This window comes from Aulonocara stuartgranti, assembly GCF_965226115.1.
Source record: "Aulonocara stuartgranti genome assembly, chromosome: 11".
In the NCBI taxonomy this organism is placed as follows: domain Eukaryota; kingdom Metazoa; phylum Chordata; class Actinopteri; order Cichliformes; family Cichlidae; genus Aulonocara; species Aulonocara stuartgranti.
This window is the reverse complement of record NC_138947.1, coordinates 30,072,843-30,093,641: the sequence shown is the minus strand read 5'-3', so window position 1 is coordinate 30,093,641 and position 20,799 is coordinate 30,072,843. Positions and strand designations below refer to the sequence as shown.

General features: G+C 40.1%; 1 protein-coding gene across 5 annotated transcripts in view; it reads left to right on the top strand.

Moving 5' to 3' along the window:
- LOC309717018 (PC3-like endoprotease variant B) overlaps positions 1 to 20,799 on the top strand; it is a 232,501-nt gene that overhangs the window by 135,038 nt on the left and 76,664 nt on the right. For all 5 annotated transcript variants that reach the window (XM_082551216.1, XM_082551213.1, XM_082551215.1 and 2 more), the window contains 3 exons: positions 16,799 to 16,836; positions 17,462 to 17,529; positions 18,163 to 18,251. In XM_082551216.1, the coding sequence (XP_082407342.1) occupies positions 16,799 to 16,836; positions 17,462 to 17,529; positions 18,163 to 18,251 (195 nt within the window). The remainder of the gene's footprint in view (positions 1 to 16,798; positions 16,837 to 17,461; positions 17,530 to 18,162; positions 18,252 to 20,799) is intronic.

Here is a 20,799-nt window from a genome sequence, read left to right as displayed (position 1 = left end):
AACCAGAGCCAGATGGTGGCAGCTTTATTTAACTAATCACCACTGAAATAAATGATATAAAGCGTTGATAAAGCCATTTATATGACTGCATCAATCTGAGCTATTGAGTTTCATTTTCGCTTTATCTCACATAAATTGATGGTCACCTCATACACTACAGTGTGGCAGCAGTTTTTGCATCATAATGCATTTTTAGAATAAAACAAGAGATGCTGCTTTTGCTGAAAAGAACACTGGAAAGGAGGCAATGACACACAGGACTGATGAGCCACTGTAATCTGACTTCTCCCACATAAACTGAACAATACTGAGTCATTAGGGAGAAGTCTGATGTGTGCAGTGTTCAGTGGGGGTTCCTTTGTAGCAGCCTGGTGTCATTTGAATATGATATAATTAAAGGTAACACAGTGGACAGCCGTGTGTAATAGCAATGCACTCTGGAGCGGCACTTCTTAAATCAGAGGGTGCAGATTTATCAACATTTGTGTGCTACTGCTGCAGACGGCTGCAAGGATTTAATGAAGTGAAGGCAAAGCTTTTCACTCGGTACAAAGCAGCTGTGAACAACAGGTAGTGTAGGAATCACTCTAATTAATAGATGCACGGTACTTTAATGCCGTTCTTGCTTCAAACGTGGTCTTTACATTCCTTACACAGATTTAAATGGCTGGGGGTGATGAATTAGGTTGTTTTAGTCTTATTATTTGCATTATTCTCTCATTTCTTCATGTAAATAGATTGCTCTGCTGGTAAAAATCACAAAAGTGGCAAAAGAAACTGGTGTGATTCTGATGTCTCTTCTCACTGCAAAGACACGTTTTTTTCTCACCAAAGTAGCAACAACTCACTTTGCACGACTCGCTTTGAATTTTTCCCACCTGTTTGCGCCTCCGTCTTCCATGTGCGCTGCACAAAGTTTAAAAAAAAAAAAAAGGATCCCATAGAGTGACACTGAAAAACTAGCTCATGCATTTATTACTTCAAGGCTGGACTACAGTAATTCATTATTATCAGGTTGTCCTAAGAACTCCCTGAAAAGCTTTCACTTGATCCAAAACACTGCAACAAACATACTAGGAAAGATAGACCGTATTTCTCCCATATTGGCTTCTGTTCTTTGGCTTCCTGTTAAATCCAGATTCAAATTTAACGTCATTCTCCTTTCATTGACATTATAGTCAGCCCCTTATCTTATCTTATCTTAAAGATCTCATAGTATCATATCACCACTACAGAGCACTTTTGTCTCAGTCTGTTGGTTTACTTGTGGTTCCTAGGATATATCAATGTAGAATGGGAGGAAGTCGTCAGCTTTCAGGCCCCTCCTCTATGGAACCAGTTCCCAGCTCGGATTCAGGAGACAGACACCCTCACAACTTTAAGATAAAGCTTAAAACTTTTCTTTTAGATAACGTTTATAATCAGGTGTGGATCAGGGGACACTGATCCGTTAGCTGCTGCATGCTTTGCATGATGCACAGTGTATTTTTTTGTTCAGTCACTATGTGTTTACACACCACTCTGCATTTAATCATTGCTTATTATTAATCTCTGGCTCTCTTCCACAGTGTGTTTTTGTCCAGTCTCCCTTCCCCCAGATAATTTCCCCACCAAAGTCATCTTATTCCTGGGGTTTTCTCTCTATTATTGTAGGGTCTTGCAATATAAAGCACCTCCAGGGTTGGCACTACAGAAATAAAACTGAATTGAATTAAATTGAACTGTGTTTAATTGAACTGAGCTTAACTGAAATGATGCTACCAGCCAGAATTTTACAAAAAAGAAAGTAAAATGGTAATCAACACACATTTCGTTCTGCTATGCAAAGATTAGGATTTAAACACGGTAAGATATGTATTTGATAGCAGTAATTCTTCTCTCTGGTGTCATTTACCTATCATAGAAGAATAGCATAGAAGTTTAATGTAAAAGAGTGCCTCAGATGGAAAATGATATCAGTTAGTCTTTTATTCTTGTTTTTTTAGGAACTTTATACTGTCATTCCTCCAGTGTTTTCCTCTTCTGGTGCTTTGCATCTCTTTGGTGGACACTTACATCACACACCTCTTCCACTTTGTTGCGTTTGTGTTATTGATACACTACCTTTTCCATCTCTGTAATTTTTAGTAGGTTACGATGTAAATGGTCCTAAAACACACGGGCTATAAATATGACACCTAGTCATGGAGGTCAACAGTAAAACAAAATTCCTTATAAGGCCTGACACAGATAACAGCGGGAGATAAAGGAAACTCACTAAGGCTGATATGATCCTTTAATCCTCTACCCTCAGCTGTAGCCTTTGCCCCATAGCAAGGACAAAATCCCATTCCCCTTCTCTGCCTTCCCAGTTTCTATCATCATGATGACATCACCTGTGTGTATAAGCGTGTACTGTATGTGTTTGTTTCACAACCACACTGCTTCTCTCGACTTACAGATAAAAAGGAGGCTGACTTCTGAGGGTCGTATGGTGCGTGTGAAGTCCTTTAAGCTGCTGACCTCCTCACTTTCAGATGAGACGCCTTTGGATTCTTTCACAACGTCTTTCTTCTTTTCTTTCTCTTTCGCCTTTTGTTTCGAAAACAAGACTCAGGCCGAGTATTGTGGAGGGTATTAAATGCCCCCTCGCTCTCCGTCTTTGTCTTTTGCTCTTTTTATCGCCTGCCTATCTCTCACTCTCTCTCGCTGTCACCCATCTCACTAAACCAGGGTGACATGACCAGTCCTGGGTTGCTATGGTGACAGTCCCACTGGTACGGTGGCAGTGGCGCTGGCAGTGTGGAATGGGTCTGCGGGCGTGCCTGCAAGTGTGTAGCTCTGCGTTTCTGTTCTCAGAGGTGTGAGTTGTCAAGTGGCAACAGTGTGTGTAGTTATGCATGTTGTCATCAACCACTGAGCGTGTGTATAGCCTCATGTTTGTGTGTAATTTATTTTATTTTTTTATTTTTTTAGATGTGTGCGCGTGCAGGCGCGTTGCTTTGCGGCCTCTTGCAGATGTTCTCTGGCCCCAGTGCCTCCTGCCAGCTGCTCCGCCCCCCAAGAACACACACATGCACACACACTCCTCTTAATTAAGAGCCCTGTGCCATGGTGGGCGACTCAACGGGGGCATGATGGTGCACACATCACAGACACTCACCAGAAGGGCTCAGCGTAGTGTGTCTATGAGCTGTTTTTTGTGTGGGTCAATGTATGTGTGTGTGTGTGTGTGGGTAGATGATCCACCGGTGTTGCCCTTGAAGCCCTGTGGTCGTGATAGCGATGGTGGTGGTGGTAGGTAAACAAGCAGCTAATCAGGCCTATGTGTCTAATCCACACACTCCACCAGGCACCACAGGCAGGGATAGTGACACCGAAAGACTTTCTCCTCATGTTCCACATGCAGTTTAGAGGCAGAGGAGGAGGAAACTGGGACAGCAGGAAGAGGAGGAGAAGCAGGGGTCGCAGTCAGGATTTGGCTGGAGATTGGGGCGAGAGCGGAGGTGGAGTAGAAATTTTCAGATAGTTTAGATCAGGAGAGGAGGAGGGAGAGCGGAGAGGCAACAGCGTGTCAGTTGTGGTACTTGTGGCTTGTGGACTTCGGCTGAGATAGTATTTTATGAAATTTAACCAATATAAATCCAATTTAGAGTATTATAAACAACTGCTGCTGTTGGATGAGAAATAATCATTGTTTGTCAAGAATTTTGTTAAACATTAATCAAGCTAATCTAGCATTAGCAGCTGGAATAAACTGACTTTTATATTTAATTATCAGAAAACAATTTAATTCAAGCTGCATGCTACAAGCTTACTGAGCTTCAATAAGAACAGCCAGTGGCTTGGAGAGATCACATTAACCGGAAAACTAAAGTTTTTGAGGTAACGATAATTAGCTGGGTGAAAGAAAATGATGTGAGGCAGCTTCGGATGAGAAACCTGCTAGCAGTTGCTGCTTTTTTTATATTGATCTTTTGCTACTAAAAAAACCCACCAGGGACATAAAGGCCTCTATGTAAGCTTTGTTAGCATCATAGCTAAAATAAAATCCAGGTATTTTGCTGACCCAGAAACCAAAATGGAACCTGGAAGTAGAGTTGTGTGTGCATTGCACTAGTTTAAAGCACTTTTTTACAATTATAATTTATTTATTTCATGACACCTGTGCTGATGCACGAGGTTCCAGCAAAAATAATGCACAAAAAATATAAATAAGTAAATAAACATTTAAGGTTTAGTCTGTGAGTCAGGCTTTCCCAGAACAAAATTAAAAATCGCCCTTCAGAGTTGTGAAATCATGCCTCGTGATAATATAAACTGCTGTGGAGTTTTTGGGACTCTAAGAAGTATTAAACATAACAGATCAGCTGCTCAAATGATTTTTGCTTAAGGAATTTCATTTTTCTGGTGGCTGAAAAGAGTTGAGTTTTGAAATATTGCAGAAAAGCTGCAGTCACAGAGAAGTATTGGTCTGTATACTATGTATACAACATTATTGTATGTGTATTGTATGTGTATTCAACATTATGCACTCCACACTGTATATAAATGCCACTTGTTTTGCACATATTCAACTCTGTATATTTTATATATTTTATTATTATTATTATTATTATTATTATTATTATTATTATTTTATTTTATTTTTTTTACTATTTAATTTGTAAAAATGTGTATACACACACACACACACACACACGTAGGAAAATATTTAGTATACACATCCAGAAATGCATACACTATTATATATTGTACATATATTTATTAGTTTCAGGTTGGCCATTCTTGTATTTTGCTCGTTAGTGTTGTTGTGTTTGCACATCTCTGTTGCTTGTGGGGCTCGCACACAAGAATTTCACTCGCATGTGCTGTGCCAGTGTGCCTGCACTAGTGATGTGACAATAAAAGTGATTTGATTTGATTTGATTTGATTTGAAGTACATGACCTCTAAACAGAAAACACTGCTTGCGATCTTGCTGTGTTTTTATTGCATCCAAGTCACATATGAAATCCTAAAGTAAGCCTGTTACTTTTAATATTTGCACTTGATTTTTTTGTTTCTCATATTGTCCAGACTGCAAATGGCCTGTTTGGATGCCAGGAACAGCCAAATCAGTCCTTTTAAGCACTGCTATATGATAGTGTGACACTTAATTGGTATTTAACTGATATTTCTTGTAGTGGGAGGAGCTACTGATTATATAGATAGCAGTTGCAGTTAGGTATAGGCAAGTGAGGCTTTGTGGAACACTGAAACATTCAACAAGCAGTTGTAATTGTTGAAATTGTATTGCGGTTTTGGAGCAAACAGACATCCATCTCCACGGCCACACATATATGATGTTATTCTGTGTAACAGTGATACAGACCAATACGTGCAAACGAGGGTTCTTATTATTCCAGGCCATCAATAATTAAGATCAACATATATTTTGGAGAAATCCCCATACAGCAAAGCAAGCTGTGACTGTAATGAGGTGCGTTTCAGCAAATACTAGTTTCCCACTGTTGTGTTAACATACGTGAGGCTGTTTCAGTTGCTTAGTAATTTAGTGCAATGCACAATAAACCAATTTGTGAAATAAAATGTGCCGGGGAGAGGCTGCTGTGTTTATTGTGACAACTATATATTGTAGGTTTTTTGGATTTGTGAATGTTGCCTGCTTTGTAGTCAGGCTAAGTGCAGGTCCCATTAGTTTTTGTGAAAGATGTCTCGTTTGTGGTGGAATTAAGTGCAAATTAATGTGGTTAAATATGCAGTTTTCTTTGGTCTTTCTTTGTGTTTGCTTGTTTGTTTGTTTTTGTTGTTTTTTTGCAAACCTGCCCTGTCTTGTAAAAAATCCTCAAAGTTTGGATGTATTTGGCGATTTTTACCTCTCAGCAGTAACTGCCCATGGGAAATTCTCATCACAGGCACACGGGTGGGCAGCGTGGACAGTTTGTGAACGCAATTACTGTGGAACTAGTCGATTTACGGGCTTCATATTTATACCGTAGGTGTATCTACTTAAAATCTTGGACAAATTTGAATTTCAGTGACCTTGACCTCAAGGTCAGAAGATTTCTGAAAATACTGTGAATGCAGTAACCTGAGAACAAGGTGACGTAGGATTTTGAAATTGATACCATAGATGTATCTACTAGGAGACTGAGGGGTAATACTGCAGTTGCCAGTGATTTTTAGTTTGTGTGAATTTAGAGAGTCAGCAGGTTTGCTCTACCCACTATCAAACAGCCCTAGAAGCAGCAGGTAAGACAACTTTTGAGGCGCGTAAAGTGCCGTTGGTATTTGAACCATACTTCGGGGAGTATAGCCTTGCAGAACTGTTTTTGTTCTCTACTTTAATTATTGTTCTTAATTTGAGTCTTCTTCAGTTTGTCCAGATAATCTGCACTGCACTAATCCACTGCTGTGAAGAAAACAAGCATAAAAAAGATCAGACCCATTTAAAAGCCTTCTATTTCTGCCTCTACTGCTCAGAGGCTCGCTTTAAAGAGTAAAAGACTTAGTTATGCCAGGGTAGTGCCTCTGTCAGAGCCAAACGGTTTACCAATAATATTTGATGTTTGATCACAGTCAAAGAGGTGAGCAACATGATGTCGTGTCATTTACAGCTGCCACATGTGTGGGTTTTTCATTAAACTTCTCTGTTTATGCTTTAGAATGAAACATGGAAGGTTGGCAACATCAGTTGGTAGTAAAACAGATGCTGAACATCTTTCTATTTTTTCCTACCAATGCCTCTAAGTCCATAAATCAATTAATTTGCTTGAGTCAGACTGGTGGAACCTCACTTGTGTATTTTTTTACTTGCTTTGACTTTGCAGTCAAGTGATGATGTAATTATAATAAAGTGACCAAAAGAATCTTCGTTATTTAATTGATCTGCTACTTGTTCAACTGATGTATGTTTGACACTGTGCCCTCCGTCCTTCCTCTTTAGTGTTTGTCTTAGTTTCATCTAGATTTACCGCTGCTGTAATGCTGCTCCTCATGTTCCTTATTATCGCTGTGATTTTCCCTCTGGTCTCCTTTAACTCATCTCTCTCTCCAGTGTTGCTTTTTTTTTCTCCCCCCCTCTTCTTTCTCTCCCTCCTCTGCTCTGTCATCTCCTCTCCTCTTCTTCCTAACACACCCGGACACGAAAGAACACCGTGGATAGTTAATAATTCTCTAATTTCCGCTCTTCACGGTGTGTAGAAGGTGTCGCAGATAACCTGATTTATCAGACAGCTATTAGAATGTGAATCGGGGGGTATTAAAGCAATGGACATTAACGTGCACATTGTTTAAACAACGCCACGGGACTAATGGATTTCAAAATGAATTTGTCAACACCGTTCTCTGTGAATATAATTAGTCAAATGAGATCAAAGCGGTGGAGGAGACCAGAGGAGGAGCTGGGAAGCAGTTTAAAGGAAGTCATATATGCAGACGCTGCAGCAGGAAGCTATGGGGAATTCTCTCTCTGTGACTGTGATGTGTGTTGGGTTATGCTCATGGAGTAATGCGATTACCTGTAGATATGTTAAGTATGAGGGGGAAAAAAGCCCATTTTTACCCCGAGGGATCCACTTTATGAAGAATAGGCAACTTATTAGACAATCCAAATATCAAATCAAATATAGATTTAACTGCTGCCATGTCATTACATTCTGGGATTGACAGTCTGTATTGCTGCCAGTGTCTTTAATTCTTCTTTTTAGCATCACATCAAAATGAGTGAATGAATCTGAAGCAGGCAAGATGTTTATACTTGTCAGAAGAAGACAGCAAACAGGAAAGAGTCTGCGTATTAACATAACGTTATAATCACAAGGCATCTTAAACTGTAAGGATGCTGATATTCTTTCATTTTATTTTATTTGTTTTTTTGACTACATTTTGGAAGCTCAATGTACCTTATCTATGTGCTCCATCATCAGCGTGTCACACTTCTGCACTGAGTGGCACATTTCCTGCCTGCTCCAAACTATAGTTGATCTGCCCTACACACATAAAACCAAATGCGTATTAATCTAAAGGTTAAGTTTGCATTTTGTGCTCCTGTTTGAGTAACTACAGTACTCTGGCATGTAATAAAAATACTAGAAATTACGTTTTTCTGTGTGTTTTAACATAAACACACTGATAACTGAGCGGATTGTCTTCCACACAAGCTGTTTTAGCTTGCCCAGAGTAGCTGTACATATGCAAGCCGCTTTGCAACCCATATCTGCCCCAGTGCTGTATCCGCAATATCTGTCCTCACTGATGCCTGCATGTTTGTTTTGGGTCTTGCAGTGAGCCGTGCTGTTAAAGAATAGATGAAGCTCGGGAAGGGTTTCAGAGGCAGGAAACAGGAGGACATCATTGCTAGCATATGAAAATAAAATAATTTGCTTCTCTTTTCGAGACTTTGTAGTTGATTTTCCTGCTGTGTTCAAAACATGAAATTTTGCCATGCAGGGGATTGAAACAGCACTGATAACAAATAAACCGCAGCAACAAAATTTTTTATTTTATCTGTGAGGGCAATTTCAAATGAAGATGTGCTTTAATGCAGAGTCACAAGGGGGATTTCATGCCTCAAAATGTAAGCTTCTTGTAAAATTAGATTAGATGCACGCTGGGATAGAGAAAACAGAAACCACTAAGATACTTGTTAACGGGCCACGCAGACTTTGGCACAGAAGTCTCCGGCAGTCACGATACAGCAAGTAAACAGTGGTGATGGCGCTTGAAATATCTGTTTGTTTCAGCATAACTTACGTCGACTCGTTGCCTACAGAATTAAACGTCTTCCTTTTCTAGCTTCGCATTTTCATGTTGCGGCTCCACTGTATGTCTACCCTCTCCTGGATTGCTATCTCTGCATGTAGGCGTGTGGCACCGTTTGGATTTGCACTCGTTTTGAATAACAAGAAATTTCAAGTCCTGCAGTACCCACTGATTGACAGAAAATGTTTAACTTGCTAGTAAAAAAAAATTGCTTATGAATTTCAGAAGTAATGTAGGAGCTGAGAGAAAAGCTGGAGCCCACACACCACAGAAAAACAAGGATATTTCTCTAAAGTGGACATCTCCATTGAAGGAAGCGTTTCAGAATTGAACTTAAACCTCTGTGTCTGATTCCACCATGAGGGGAGAGCCGGCCGCTGAGCAGACATGGCGTTGGGTTGAGGTGGAGGTGGGCATGTGTGGAGGGGGTAAATCGGTACTGCTTGAATGCTAATATCCCACTTTAGAAGTCAACCCACCTCTCCATCCCCACATCTCCTTTGCTCTGTCCCTCTCTCTGCATCTTTCCCTCAACTCTGGTTGCTGTCAGTCTTCACTCATCTACCTTCTTTTTTTCCCATCCTTTTTTTGTCACCTCTCCCACTCCTCCCGACAATCTTCTCTCCTACTTCCCGACTCTCCTTCTTCTCTCCCTGCACTAGCCTGCTCCAGGCTTTACATCACCCACGCTCCCTCTCTCCTCTTCCTTCTATCTGACTCTCCATCCTTCTCACTCATCAAACTCTGCCTTCTCCCCAAGATCTCTCTCGTTGCCACACTTTTAAAACTTTTTTAAACCTCTTTCTCTCTCTCTCTCTCTCTCATACACACACACACACACACACACACACACACACACACACACACACACACACACACGTTTGCGCATTCTTGACAAAGCCAGCTAATTACAGGCAAGTGTCCACTCCAGCCCTTCTTAAATACCGAGCTGATTAATGAGACGGAGGTGGAGGGCCAGGAAGTCTCACCCTTTGTGGGTGGTGGATACACACCCCTGTCTCTAAGCAGTTCTCTCTCTCACACACATGCACACATGCACGTACTGTACACACCTTTCCTTTTTTCTTTCACAGTCACATATGCAAATCATCAGCCATGTGAAGCTTCCTTACAGAAATGTTGATATCAAAATTTTATGGCTTATCTCCTCCCTCGTGTGTTTTAACCTCTCCCCTTCTCCATCTTCATGTCTTTGTGGCAGCCCACTGACTTCTGGTGGATTTTTTTTGTTTGGGGGGGGGGGGGTGTAACAACTCCGACAGAGAAGAGCTAAGAAGCGAGAAACAGACAAAGTGTGAAGGGGATGGAGGGGGGGTCAGGTGTAGCTGGGGCCTCCTCTGAAGTCATGTCGGCTCATTTTCTCTGCGGCGGCTCAGGCACGACTCACTGTCGGCTCAAAATGGCCTCCGACACATCTCGATGTCTGATTTGTGTGTGTGTTTGACCCTGAGGACCGTTGTGAATTCTGCAGGAGCAAGGAGATGGAGTGCAGCTGCTGCTGCTGCTGAATGCTGACACACGTGCAGAGCTGAAAAAAAAGCACGCACACATACACACACGCACAGTCACAATCTCGACTGGGTCAGTCAGGTTCAAAGCATTTGTATTCATGGAAGGTTTTGCATTGGCTCCACCACCTACAGTGTTCCATCTAACTGTGGGACGTGGCTTTTTACTTTCACACTCAGAAGACCTTGGACTGTGTTGGAGTGTGTTTATGGCTGTATTTATGGCAGTATGGTGCTACCTGAGTGAATACACCTGGCTGAATGCATTTTTCCACTTGGATCATCCTTGAAAATACTTGAGGGCGTGTGTTTTGACGCTCAAATTGACCCCCCTGACACACCAACTTATGCTGTACGTGTCTCAATCTCTCGCCTAATACACCTCTGTCCCCTGCACAATCAGATACCTCCATGTACATTCACACGTGCTTAGCTCTGTTATCTCATACTAAACTGTATAAAATCTAGCATAAAGACAAACTGACTGAACACAAATTACAAGTTGTTAACACTATAATTCTATGTACTAAGCTAAAATTGGTATTTAATTTCACCTGGGCCTTTGTGAAACTTTATAAATTCCCTTGTCCCTAGCAAGTGGGCTGGAGACAGCAAGATCTGATTACCAGTCCTGCTCTGTAAAATCGTTACTAAAATAGGACAGAGGGATGAAGTTGGCTAAAATGTCTCAGCAGTAACACAGTGAGCCAAAAGAAATTTCAGAAGACATCAGGATGAATGTGCTTGAAAAACATCATCCTGTGAAGGCTTACAAAGAAATTTCTAATGCTCCGGGAGTCCTCAGAGCACCCGTGGTGGAGCTTATGTACAAATGGAGAAAACTAGAAAAAATGAAGCGTGATGTGTTCAACCATCCAAAGTAACTCCAAGCAAAATATCCAATGAGCAACACTATCCAAAATAACACAGAAGCACTGTTGAACTGTTGAACTGCAACTGGGTTACAAAGGAAAATAATAAGAGTAAGTTGACCTCTGAATCACTCAAAATGAATACAATTTAAGTTCTGGAATTATTAGTAAAATGTGGACTTGAGCCTTTTTGAGATCCAATTGGTATTTGGTGCTTTTTACTTTACAAACTCGAGTTTGCTTTTCACACAGAATGTCTCTAGTGAAATTATGTTTGATGATGTGGTACAGTGGTGTGTGAGGCAATCATAATTGGAGATTATTCATCCGAATTTCAGGAGCAGGACCACGCCTCCAAACACGCTCCTTCCGGTTGTCATGTATATAGGTTCCCCCAGTTCATTCCCGTTTACATGCCCCAGCCTCCCTCCCTCCTTGTATTCAAATCTTTAACTTGTCCATTTCTATTTAGTGCATGGGGGATCTGCCAGGCCCGGGAGCCATCGCCAGTCCGCTTCGAGGCATTCCCCAAACCGCAGCTCAGTTCACGTCAAAGCATTCACTTTTACCTACTAAAACGCTGTCAAACCTAAAATGAGGACATGGGTCCACACCGTAAAAAAAAAATCCTAAAAAGTTTGTTGCCCTAATTTTACATGGAATTTTGCCTTTTTCAAGTGCTTTTAAACATTAAATTAGGAACATTTTAATGTGATTAAACAATGAAATTACCTATAAACAAGGTCAATGAATGTGGCAATATGAATAAAAATACTTAAATGTACAGAAATATACAGTTAACAGTTGGTTTAAATAATAATGGATTGCATTCATATAGCGCTTTTTGAGACCCTCAAAGCGTTTTACAATTCCACTTTACAATTCCTCTCTGGCCATCACCAGTAGGTGGTAGGTGAAGTGTCTTGTCCAAGGGCACAATGACCGAGAGTGTCCGAGCCGGGGCTTGAACCGGCAACCTTCTGATCACAAGGCCAACTGCCAAAAGTTTATAAGAATCATTTTATATATTTTTCCATAGCATTACATTTGAATTTAACAGTTCAATCTTTCAAATAACGGACAAATATTTGTGAAATTCTGATACATTTGTGAATGTATTTTAACAATCTAAATGTGCAAATGTACAGACAAATACATTTAAAAAACAAGAAAATTATGTTTTATTACATTTACAGTGATTTTACGTTAATTTACATTTGAAATGTAAAATCACAGTCTATTGACGTAAATTTAATGATATTCTAGAAGAATACACAGTAAAATACTTTTATATTACAATTTTGTTTTTACAGTGCAGTTGGTGAAATAGTAAAGTCGATTTAGCCCAGATACAGGTTTCCAAGATAACAGTAGTTAGCCAGTTATTTCATGCTACTGTAGCAACAAATGTGTTTAATTGAAGGTCACATTTACTTACAAACTCTCTCTGGCTACCTAGTTAGCATGACAAATAACTGATGTGACTGCTGTGCTGATGTGTGCACGAGCACAAAAGCCTTAGCTGAGAAGTTAGGCAGGAACAGGCGATTCTGCATCTTATTGCACTGATATTAGCCATAAGTTATTATTACAATTTATAAAACTTGTTAAATACTTTGTCAATTATTCCAACTTGATGCTAGCAAGAAGCTAACACCACCCGACCTTCTCAACTTGTGAGCTAAACTGGTGCCCTCCAGTCTATATTTTTAATACTATTTTATTTGTAAGCCTCTTCAAACTATCATCTTATATACATGCCTGTTATATGCCAAAACATCCTGTAATTATGATAGTCACACATACTCTAAGGAGTATTTAAGTGGAGATTGTATAGTTCCAGTCATTTTCCCCCTCACCCCCTCCTCCCTTCGTCCTTTCCTCACTTGTTACTTTGTTCCCCCCTGAACAGCTTGACGTTAATTCCCAAAGATATCTCCATCACAAACTTGCTGAAGTGATGGTGTCAGCCTTTAAATGCTGACGTGACTCGATGCGATTGTCTTTTTGCAAGTTCCTGACACGCAGTCAGAACATGCATGAATGCACACCAAGGAGTCTCTCTTATAATTGAGATGAAACAAATATGAACTCTTAATAAAACAAGCTCTGTTGCCTCCTGCAGAAAAGTCATTCTCTTCACTTGTGGTAACAGCAGCTTTGCACTGCTTTTTGAGCTGCATTTCCAAACTGTCCATTCTAATATTTTCACACTCTTGATTCCATGTTGACAGACAAATTTTCCTCCTTCCCCTTCATGTTAAGATCATGGTATACAGTCAGTGGTCACTTTCTAAGTCACATCTTGCTAGTACTAGGCTGAACTCCCTACATTAATTCCTCTGGAAACGTTTAACATAGAAGCCATTTAAGTACAGAGAACTCATTGTCATGTTCGAGAAAGCAGTTGGAGATGATCTGACTTTGTGACATTATCCTGCTGGAAGCAGCGATCAGAAGAAGGGTGCACTGTGGTCATAAAGAGATAGACATGGTCAGCGTCAGCCACAATTCTCAGTTCGGCTGTGGTGTTTAAATGATGCTCAGCCAGTACTATAGGGGCCCAAAGTGTGCCATTACACCACCAGCAGTCTGAACTATTAATGCATGGCAGGATGGATTGATGTTTCTGCTTTCTTTATGCCAAATTCTGACTCTACCATCTGAATGTCAAAGCAGAAGTGACGACTGAGACCAGGCAACATTTTTCCAGTCTTCTATTTTGTTGAGTCCGTGTGAACTACAGCTTCCTATTCTGAGTTGAGCAGATCAACACGTGGTGTTCTCTTCTCTGACCATAGTCATGGTTATATAGATCAGTGCTTTCTGAGTTCTTTCAGCATATTTTGGTGCTTTTTAAATGATCAGTAGCATCTTAAAGCATCAAAGCTCGGAGATTCTGAGCTTTAAAATTGATCAGTTTGAGCAGAAGCTAAGTTAGATTCTCCTGATTTCGCTGGTGATGAAATTTAGGGAATTGAGACAAAAAAAAATAGCACGATGTGGGGTTACTGAGAAAAACAAACTCATAGCTCTTTAATTCTATGTGATGATATTTTATTGGACCATAGTATTACTGAACACACCTTAAACTTTAAATCAGCAATAACCTCCTCAGCATCATCTTTTGGCCTCGTTTTCAGTGTGGAAAGCCAAATTGGCTCAGGCAAGAGGAAAGTCTGCCAGGGAGATCTTTCTCTTGTTCTCATGAGGTTGAAAAAAAAAATCACATATGTTTTATTTATTTATATTTTTCTGTTTTGCGTTTGTTCCGTGTCACCTTGTTCAACAATTCACTAACTGTGGTTAGAAATAGTTTGACAAAACAATCTTAACTCAGGAAAGAATTTTAATAAATGACATTTCTTAGTTTTCCTTTTTTTCTTCACTTTGGTTCAGAAGACTTAGCGCACTGTACCTGGAGTGTATTTTTTAGCCAACAAACAAATAAACACACAATTAAGGTTTTTCTGGGTAAAACCTGAAATGAAACTGGCTCCAAGTTTTGCTTTTGCATGTCATCAGTCTGAAAGTGAAATGCAGTATTTCTGGATTGGCAGTTCTAGTCAAATAAATGGCTCTAGCCCAGTATTTGATTCCTATTGTCTCTGTCTCCTGGCTTTTAGCAAGGTCTTGGTTTGAGGTGAAACTCATTTGTGGCAATTGAAAAGTAGCGCACAGGGGAGAATAAAGAATCAGTGCTTATATATGGGATGTAGCAGGTTGACCTGGCACGGCATAGCTCAGCATGGCACAGTATGGCAGGCTCCAATGAGGCTTCACCCTCCCAAGGCTCCATCCCGCCTGAGCTCAACACAATCAGGCCTCCACAGCGAGACCGACTGCAGGTTACCATGACAACCCGGAGGCACTGCCTGCATGGGACAAAGGCTGGCAGGTCCTGTGTGTGTGTGTGTGTGTGTGTGTGTGTGTGTGTGTGTGTGTGTGTGTGTGTGATTGAGAGACAGAGTGAGTGATGTGTGGCAGAGCAGGCGCGGCCCTCCTGGGGCCCTCATTCGTTTGTCTCTCGCTGAGACCACAGGAGCCCTGATGCTGCAGAGATGGAGGTGGTGGCGGTGGATGGGGTGGGAGAAGAGGAGGGGCGATGGGAGGGGGCAAGCCAGCAAAAAGCAACTGATGTTGAGAGACTATGATGAAAAGATGCAAAGAAAGGTGTAGTGTAAGAGAAAAGAATAAGAAATCAAAAGGACGGCAGTACAAACGGATTTGGTGGATTGGATTGTTCTGCCCCCAGTCACTCGTTCACTCATTCATCAATCATGTGCGAAGCTTCGTCGTACAAAACACGGGTCTTGACAAAAGTTGATTTTAAAAAATGGACTTCACCACTACACTCTGGCAAATTAATTGCACCAATTAGTGGAGCACTCAAAATTCAAAATTTTAATAACCTGTCTACCACACAGCAAGTTGCAATGACTTGAAACAGCACTGCTTTACAGAATGTAATAAAATAAAAAGTGCACTTATCCAATGCACCAGGCATTAAAAATGAGGAAGCGATCTCTTTAAGCATATTGGGGTTGATCATTAATTGTCTCAGTTCCTGACGCACATTTGCTCTCTACCTTGTATTCATTGAATTTTCCTCTACATTTTGGAATTTGATATTTTCATATAAACACCATTAAGTGGACTTTCACTTGTTAACCTCAGAGGGTCAGAGTAAAATGTGTTCTGTCTATGCAGCTCCGGCATATAGTCTGTGCCCACCACTCTGTATAAGTGAGCTCAGAGACAGGAACTATGTTAACTTTGGAGATGACTCAGTTGATGTCAGTCTGCTTCTTAGAAATGAGTCATCACATGAGTTTGTGTTCTGAACATACAGCTTGTATAGACAAGGAGAAACATCACCTTTGCCTTCTCAGACCTTCACTGAAGTACAGAAAATAAGAAGTGTTAAGAATTACAGGATACAGTCATTGTAATAAGAAAGCGCAACCTCTTTTATTTAAGACACGGCAAAAAATAATCTGGTTCTTGGTAGGTTCTATAATTTTTTTCAATAGAACCTCAGATGAACAACGTTGACATGTTACATGTGATAATTTAACAATAATGGACAACCAGTGTGTGAGTTGACAATTATTTAGTTACATCCAGGTGCTGCCTAATCAAATGCAGTGATTAACTATGTGATCATTTCTGTAAAAGCAGATGTTTTGGCAGTTTGCTGGTCTGAAACATTCAGGTGTGTGTTCACACGATGCCAAGGAGCAGAACTGAAAACAATGATCCCACTCACAGCAGCACATCTACAACAGAATGGTTTTGGGGGGGGAGTAACAAGGTGTTGCAATGGCCCAGTCAAAGTCCAGAGCTCAACCTGATTGAAATGTTGTGGCAGGACCTTAAGAGAGCTTTGTAGAAAAACAAATGCCTGCAAAGCCTTTTGTTAAATAAATAAATGAGAAGATGTGCATCACCACAGATGAACATCGTGTTTACATATGTAAATCCTTAGTATTGACAGAGAGCGCACGTTCTTTTTGACATGACTGTAAGTACCATGATATTGACTGACTGAGAAATTGAGGTCTGTGCTGATCTAATATAAGAAATACACTTTTAACCAGAAAAATTACTTGCAAAACTAAATCCATCATATTCTTTCTGTTTTCTTTTCCAGGTTTAGATCACACAAACAAGGACCTAAAGAAAAACTTTGTGAGTAAACTCAAAATCAATGTGCCTTAAATGAATTTGAGCATTATCTTAGAGGCTTTTCTCTCAGCTAGAGTTGCTTCTCTGTTCGTTAAAAGATGAGACAATAAAAGTTTCATATAGTTATAAAGCTGCGAGGCTGGTGTTACACTGGCTGGCCATAAAGCATATGTGAAGTGGCAGCGTTGTTTGCTCCTGCCTTGTCATTTATAATCCTATAGGCAGTTTGAAGCGTGCAGGCCAACTTGTACTTTGTCACAGCAGATTGTCTGGCATGGATAAGCCTGGCTGCAGAGAGAGAGAGGGAGATACATAATTGCTCTCTTGTACAGTCTGCTGCCAAGACATCCTCCTCCCGTTATGCCTATATACACTGGCAAACAAGTCATTCAAACATGTTCACTTTTATGACACACACACATAAACCACACCGACACGCAGCAGCATCTCCTCAGTGACAGTGATTGCCGTCAGTCAGAAGAAAAATGTTGACAGTCTAATTCAAGTGCCACTATCGAGAGTTTTTTATGGGATTGCTTCATTTCCTGTCATGTCATCCTGATGTTTTGTGTTGAGGGTTATGCTGTCGTACACTACTCCGCATTTGTTTTCTGTCTCGCTTTTCCAGGAGGCCCGTGCCAGTTTTGACCTGCGTGCATCTCACGATCCCATGCCTGTCAGAAATGAGGAGAATAGGTAATGACTCCTGTCCTTTTACTCTTACCTCTAGATATCCGATCCCTATATTTCTCCCTTCCAAAACCAGGAAACTGATCAAACGTCGTGTATAGTGGCCCTAACGTGAGATGCAAACATTCAAGCTAAGCAACCGAGCTAATTCTTGGACCTAAAACTAGCTTAACTGGCTGCAACAAGCGACAGCTGTCCTCTCACAGAGAAAGAATCAGTGGACGTTGGTTAGAATGTGAGAATCTTGAGTTTGCCTGTCTGAAATCAGAGATCTATCATGTTACACTGGAAGTCTGCTGCTGTCATTTCATGAAAAAGCTTAACTGACTAACTGTAGCTCAAGACATGATATCAAGGTCAATTTCTCTTTTTGCTAATTAAAGATTTCAAAACTAAATCGTTGCACGTGTCTGGTGTCAACCTACAACATATTACCTGTTTTTTTCATGCTTTGATTATTGGAGGTGAGACATCCAGTATCTTAGTGTTCTTTTCTGACAATGTGAGCCAATCATATTGAGGAGATGCCATAATTACTGCGTGTGCTCAGGCTAAAACCCCTCCCCAAAAAAGAAAACGCTCATCTCAGCTTATTTAGTCTCTGTATGTGGCTAACATCTTATTCCCCCTCTGTCTCAGTCACGGTACCCATTGTGCAGGGGAAGTTGCCATGGAGGCCAACAACTCCTACTGTGGTGTGGGCATCGCCTTCAATGCCAGGATTGGAGGTGAGGAAAACAATACAGCCTTAAAAAGACCGTAGGAGGCAGTGCATTGTGGGTGTGCTGCACTGGCCAAAACGAGGACATGGCATAAGAAGCAGTTTTTAAAACACTTGTTATACTACATTGGTGCTATATTATTATTATTATTAATAATATTATTCGTTTACTTGATGAAAAATGCATGCTTTGTGACTTTAGGACAGCTGTGCAGCTCTATTGGTAAAGACAGAAGAAAGGGTTTTTTAGTGGTGCTCAGTATACCTTTGGGGATTGACAGTAGGGCCAGCACCTTATCTAACAGAAATCTATTCATTTCTGACCAATTATAAACCACTAGTTTTTACAAAAAAAGAGGAAAGGAAATAATTTTAGCACAATGCTGTGATTTTTCTTTGCCTGTGGTTAAAACCTCTTTGGAGGAAAAACCCTGCATGCATAATACACCTGCTCTAACTTTACAAGGTCTCACTTACTTTATTATGAAATGATAAATAATTCAAACTCACCTTTACTGGCAGAAACTCGAAAGTAACAAATATTCCAAAAACCAAAATATCACATCCACATGCTGAATTACTTTTGAGAGAAAAGAAAAATGCTCAGCATCATTTCCAGATGCAAATGGAAATGATGCTGAGTAAAACGGTTGATTTTATGTTTGGTTTAGGTGAAAATTAAAATGTCGAGCAGAAACACTGTAAAATGTGGCAGAAAATCACAGGAAATCGTGCCAAATTTTCACAGTGAAGTTTTCCTTGTCGGTATAAATTTTCAACGCCTGTGTATATATTTACAGTGAACATGGCTTTAGGTTTATGCGAATACAGGTCACTACATATTGACTGGGTGCTATTCAGGCATGCTGCCCCTATTTAACAGCTCATTTTTTAGTGTAATGGCTTTTTTAGTGTTGGTAGTAACATCGGAAAAGGATGAATGAACTGAATACATAAGATTGCCCATTTTCCCGTTGTGAAATCAAAGATTTTTACAGGGTTTACCAAGAGTGCTGTAACCCACAAGTTAATGAGGAGTACATAATGTGTTTGAATAAGAACACTTCCTGCAGCTCTCAGATCCTAAATGACTCAAACTGAGTTTAATGCAGCGATGGCATCAGCACGAAATAGAGAAAATGAGAAGAGGAATCCCTCAGTTGAACTCTGGCATTTGAACTCTGCTCTGTGATCTTTAATCTCTGACCCGTCCTCGTTTGTCACAGGCAGATGAGCGTCTCATGCAAAAAAGAGAGCGAAAGAAAAACAGTTTGACGGAGCGAGAGCACGAATTTCTTCCCACAGTTAGATTCGATTTTGCTTTGTTGGTTCCATTTGATTCTGACTCATAAACAGTCTGTATGGAAACAGGAGACGAAGGGGCAAGACCTGCATGAACGATGCATGTTTTGACTTGAGCTGTCACACAGCTGGCTAAGTGAAGTTCTTTGCCTCTGTTTGTAGTGTTTGTATTGACGATTTGTGTTCTTGTTTTTCATCACAGTCACCACACAAACTTTTCAAAACCTTAGAAAATGTGCATTATTCCATCTGAAAACATGTATTTTTCATCTAAACTGACTGTACATGCAATAATAGATGCTAAGCTGAATACATGTGGTTCTTGGCTATGCCTCTCCAACGACCTAATTCTGAAAAGTTGCTTCGTCAGATATCCCAGCTCTTGAGCATATTAACATCTCAGCACAGAAACTCCATTTCTTAATGTAAAAAAACAACTCTTTAATGCTAGCCAGGTCTAATAAATAAGAAAGAGACTTTTTTTCCTGTAAACCTTCCTTTACTCCACTGTCTCTAGTCGCTGCCATCTAATGACAGCAGTCTTTTGTTCTATCCACAGTCTCTAATTGGAGTGATGTTGTCAAGCTACAATTACAAAGGACACATCCACTGTTTAGAATTTATGCAACAAGCAGCAGAAACCTAAATGCACATCTGACTTGTGGTTTGGATTAATTACTGTATAGTTTCTACTGCAAATCAAAAAGAAAAAAAAATCACACATTTAATGCAATTAAAAATTTTCTCTATCGGATTCTTTCACAATGTCTGACCCTGTCACTTCAACTGGCCGTATTAGGGATTTGAGTTCTCCAAATTTAATTGCATCACAGGTAGACAGTAGCTGTGACGACCAACACGATAGTAGAGAGATTATTTGAAGTATTATTTCAAACATGACATTTATTTTCAAATCCCCATCCATCCATCGATTAATCTTCTTAACCCATTATCAAATTGTTGAATAAAATGTATACTTATTTTTGAAAGCTGCCATTCTCAGTAAAAAAAAAAAAAGATTAAGTATGTTTTTTTTCACACAAATAGAGATTAGCTGGTGAGCATTTACTTGCTAAAAGTGAGACATGCAGGAACTAAAAAGATGGTGAATACTGGATTTAGATTCAAGATGTATATAAATATTAATGTGAGTCTTTATCTGTTGGATGTGGGAGGGACCACATCAGCTTAAAATGTTATGATACACTATTTAAATGTTAGTTAAAAAATATATCAGTGATTGCAGTCCTAAA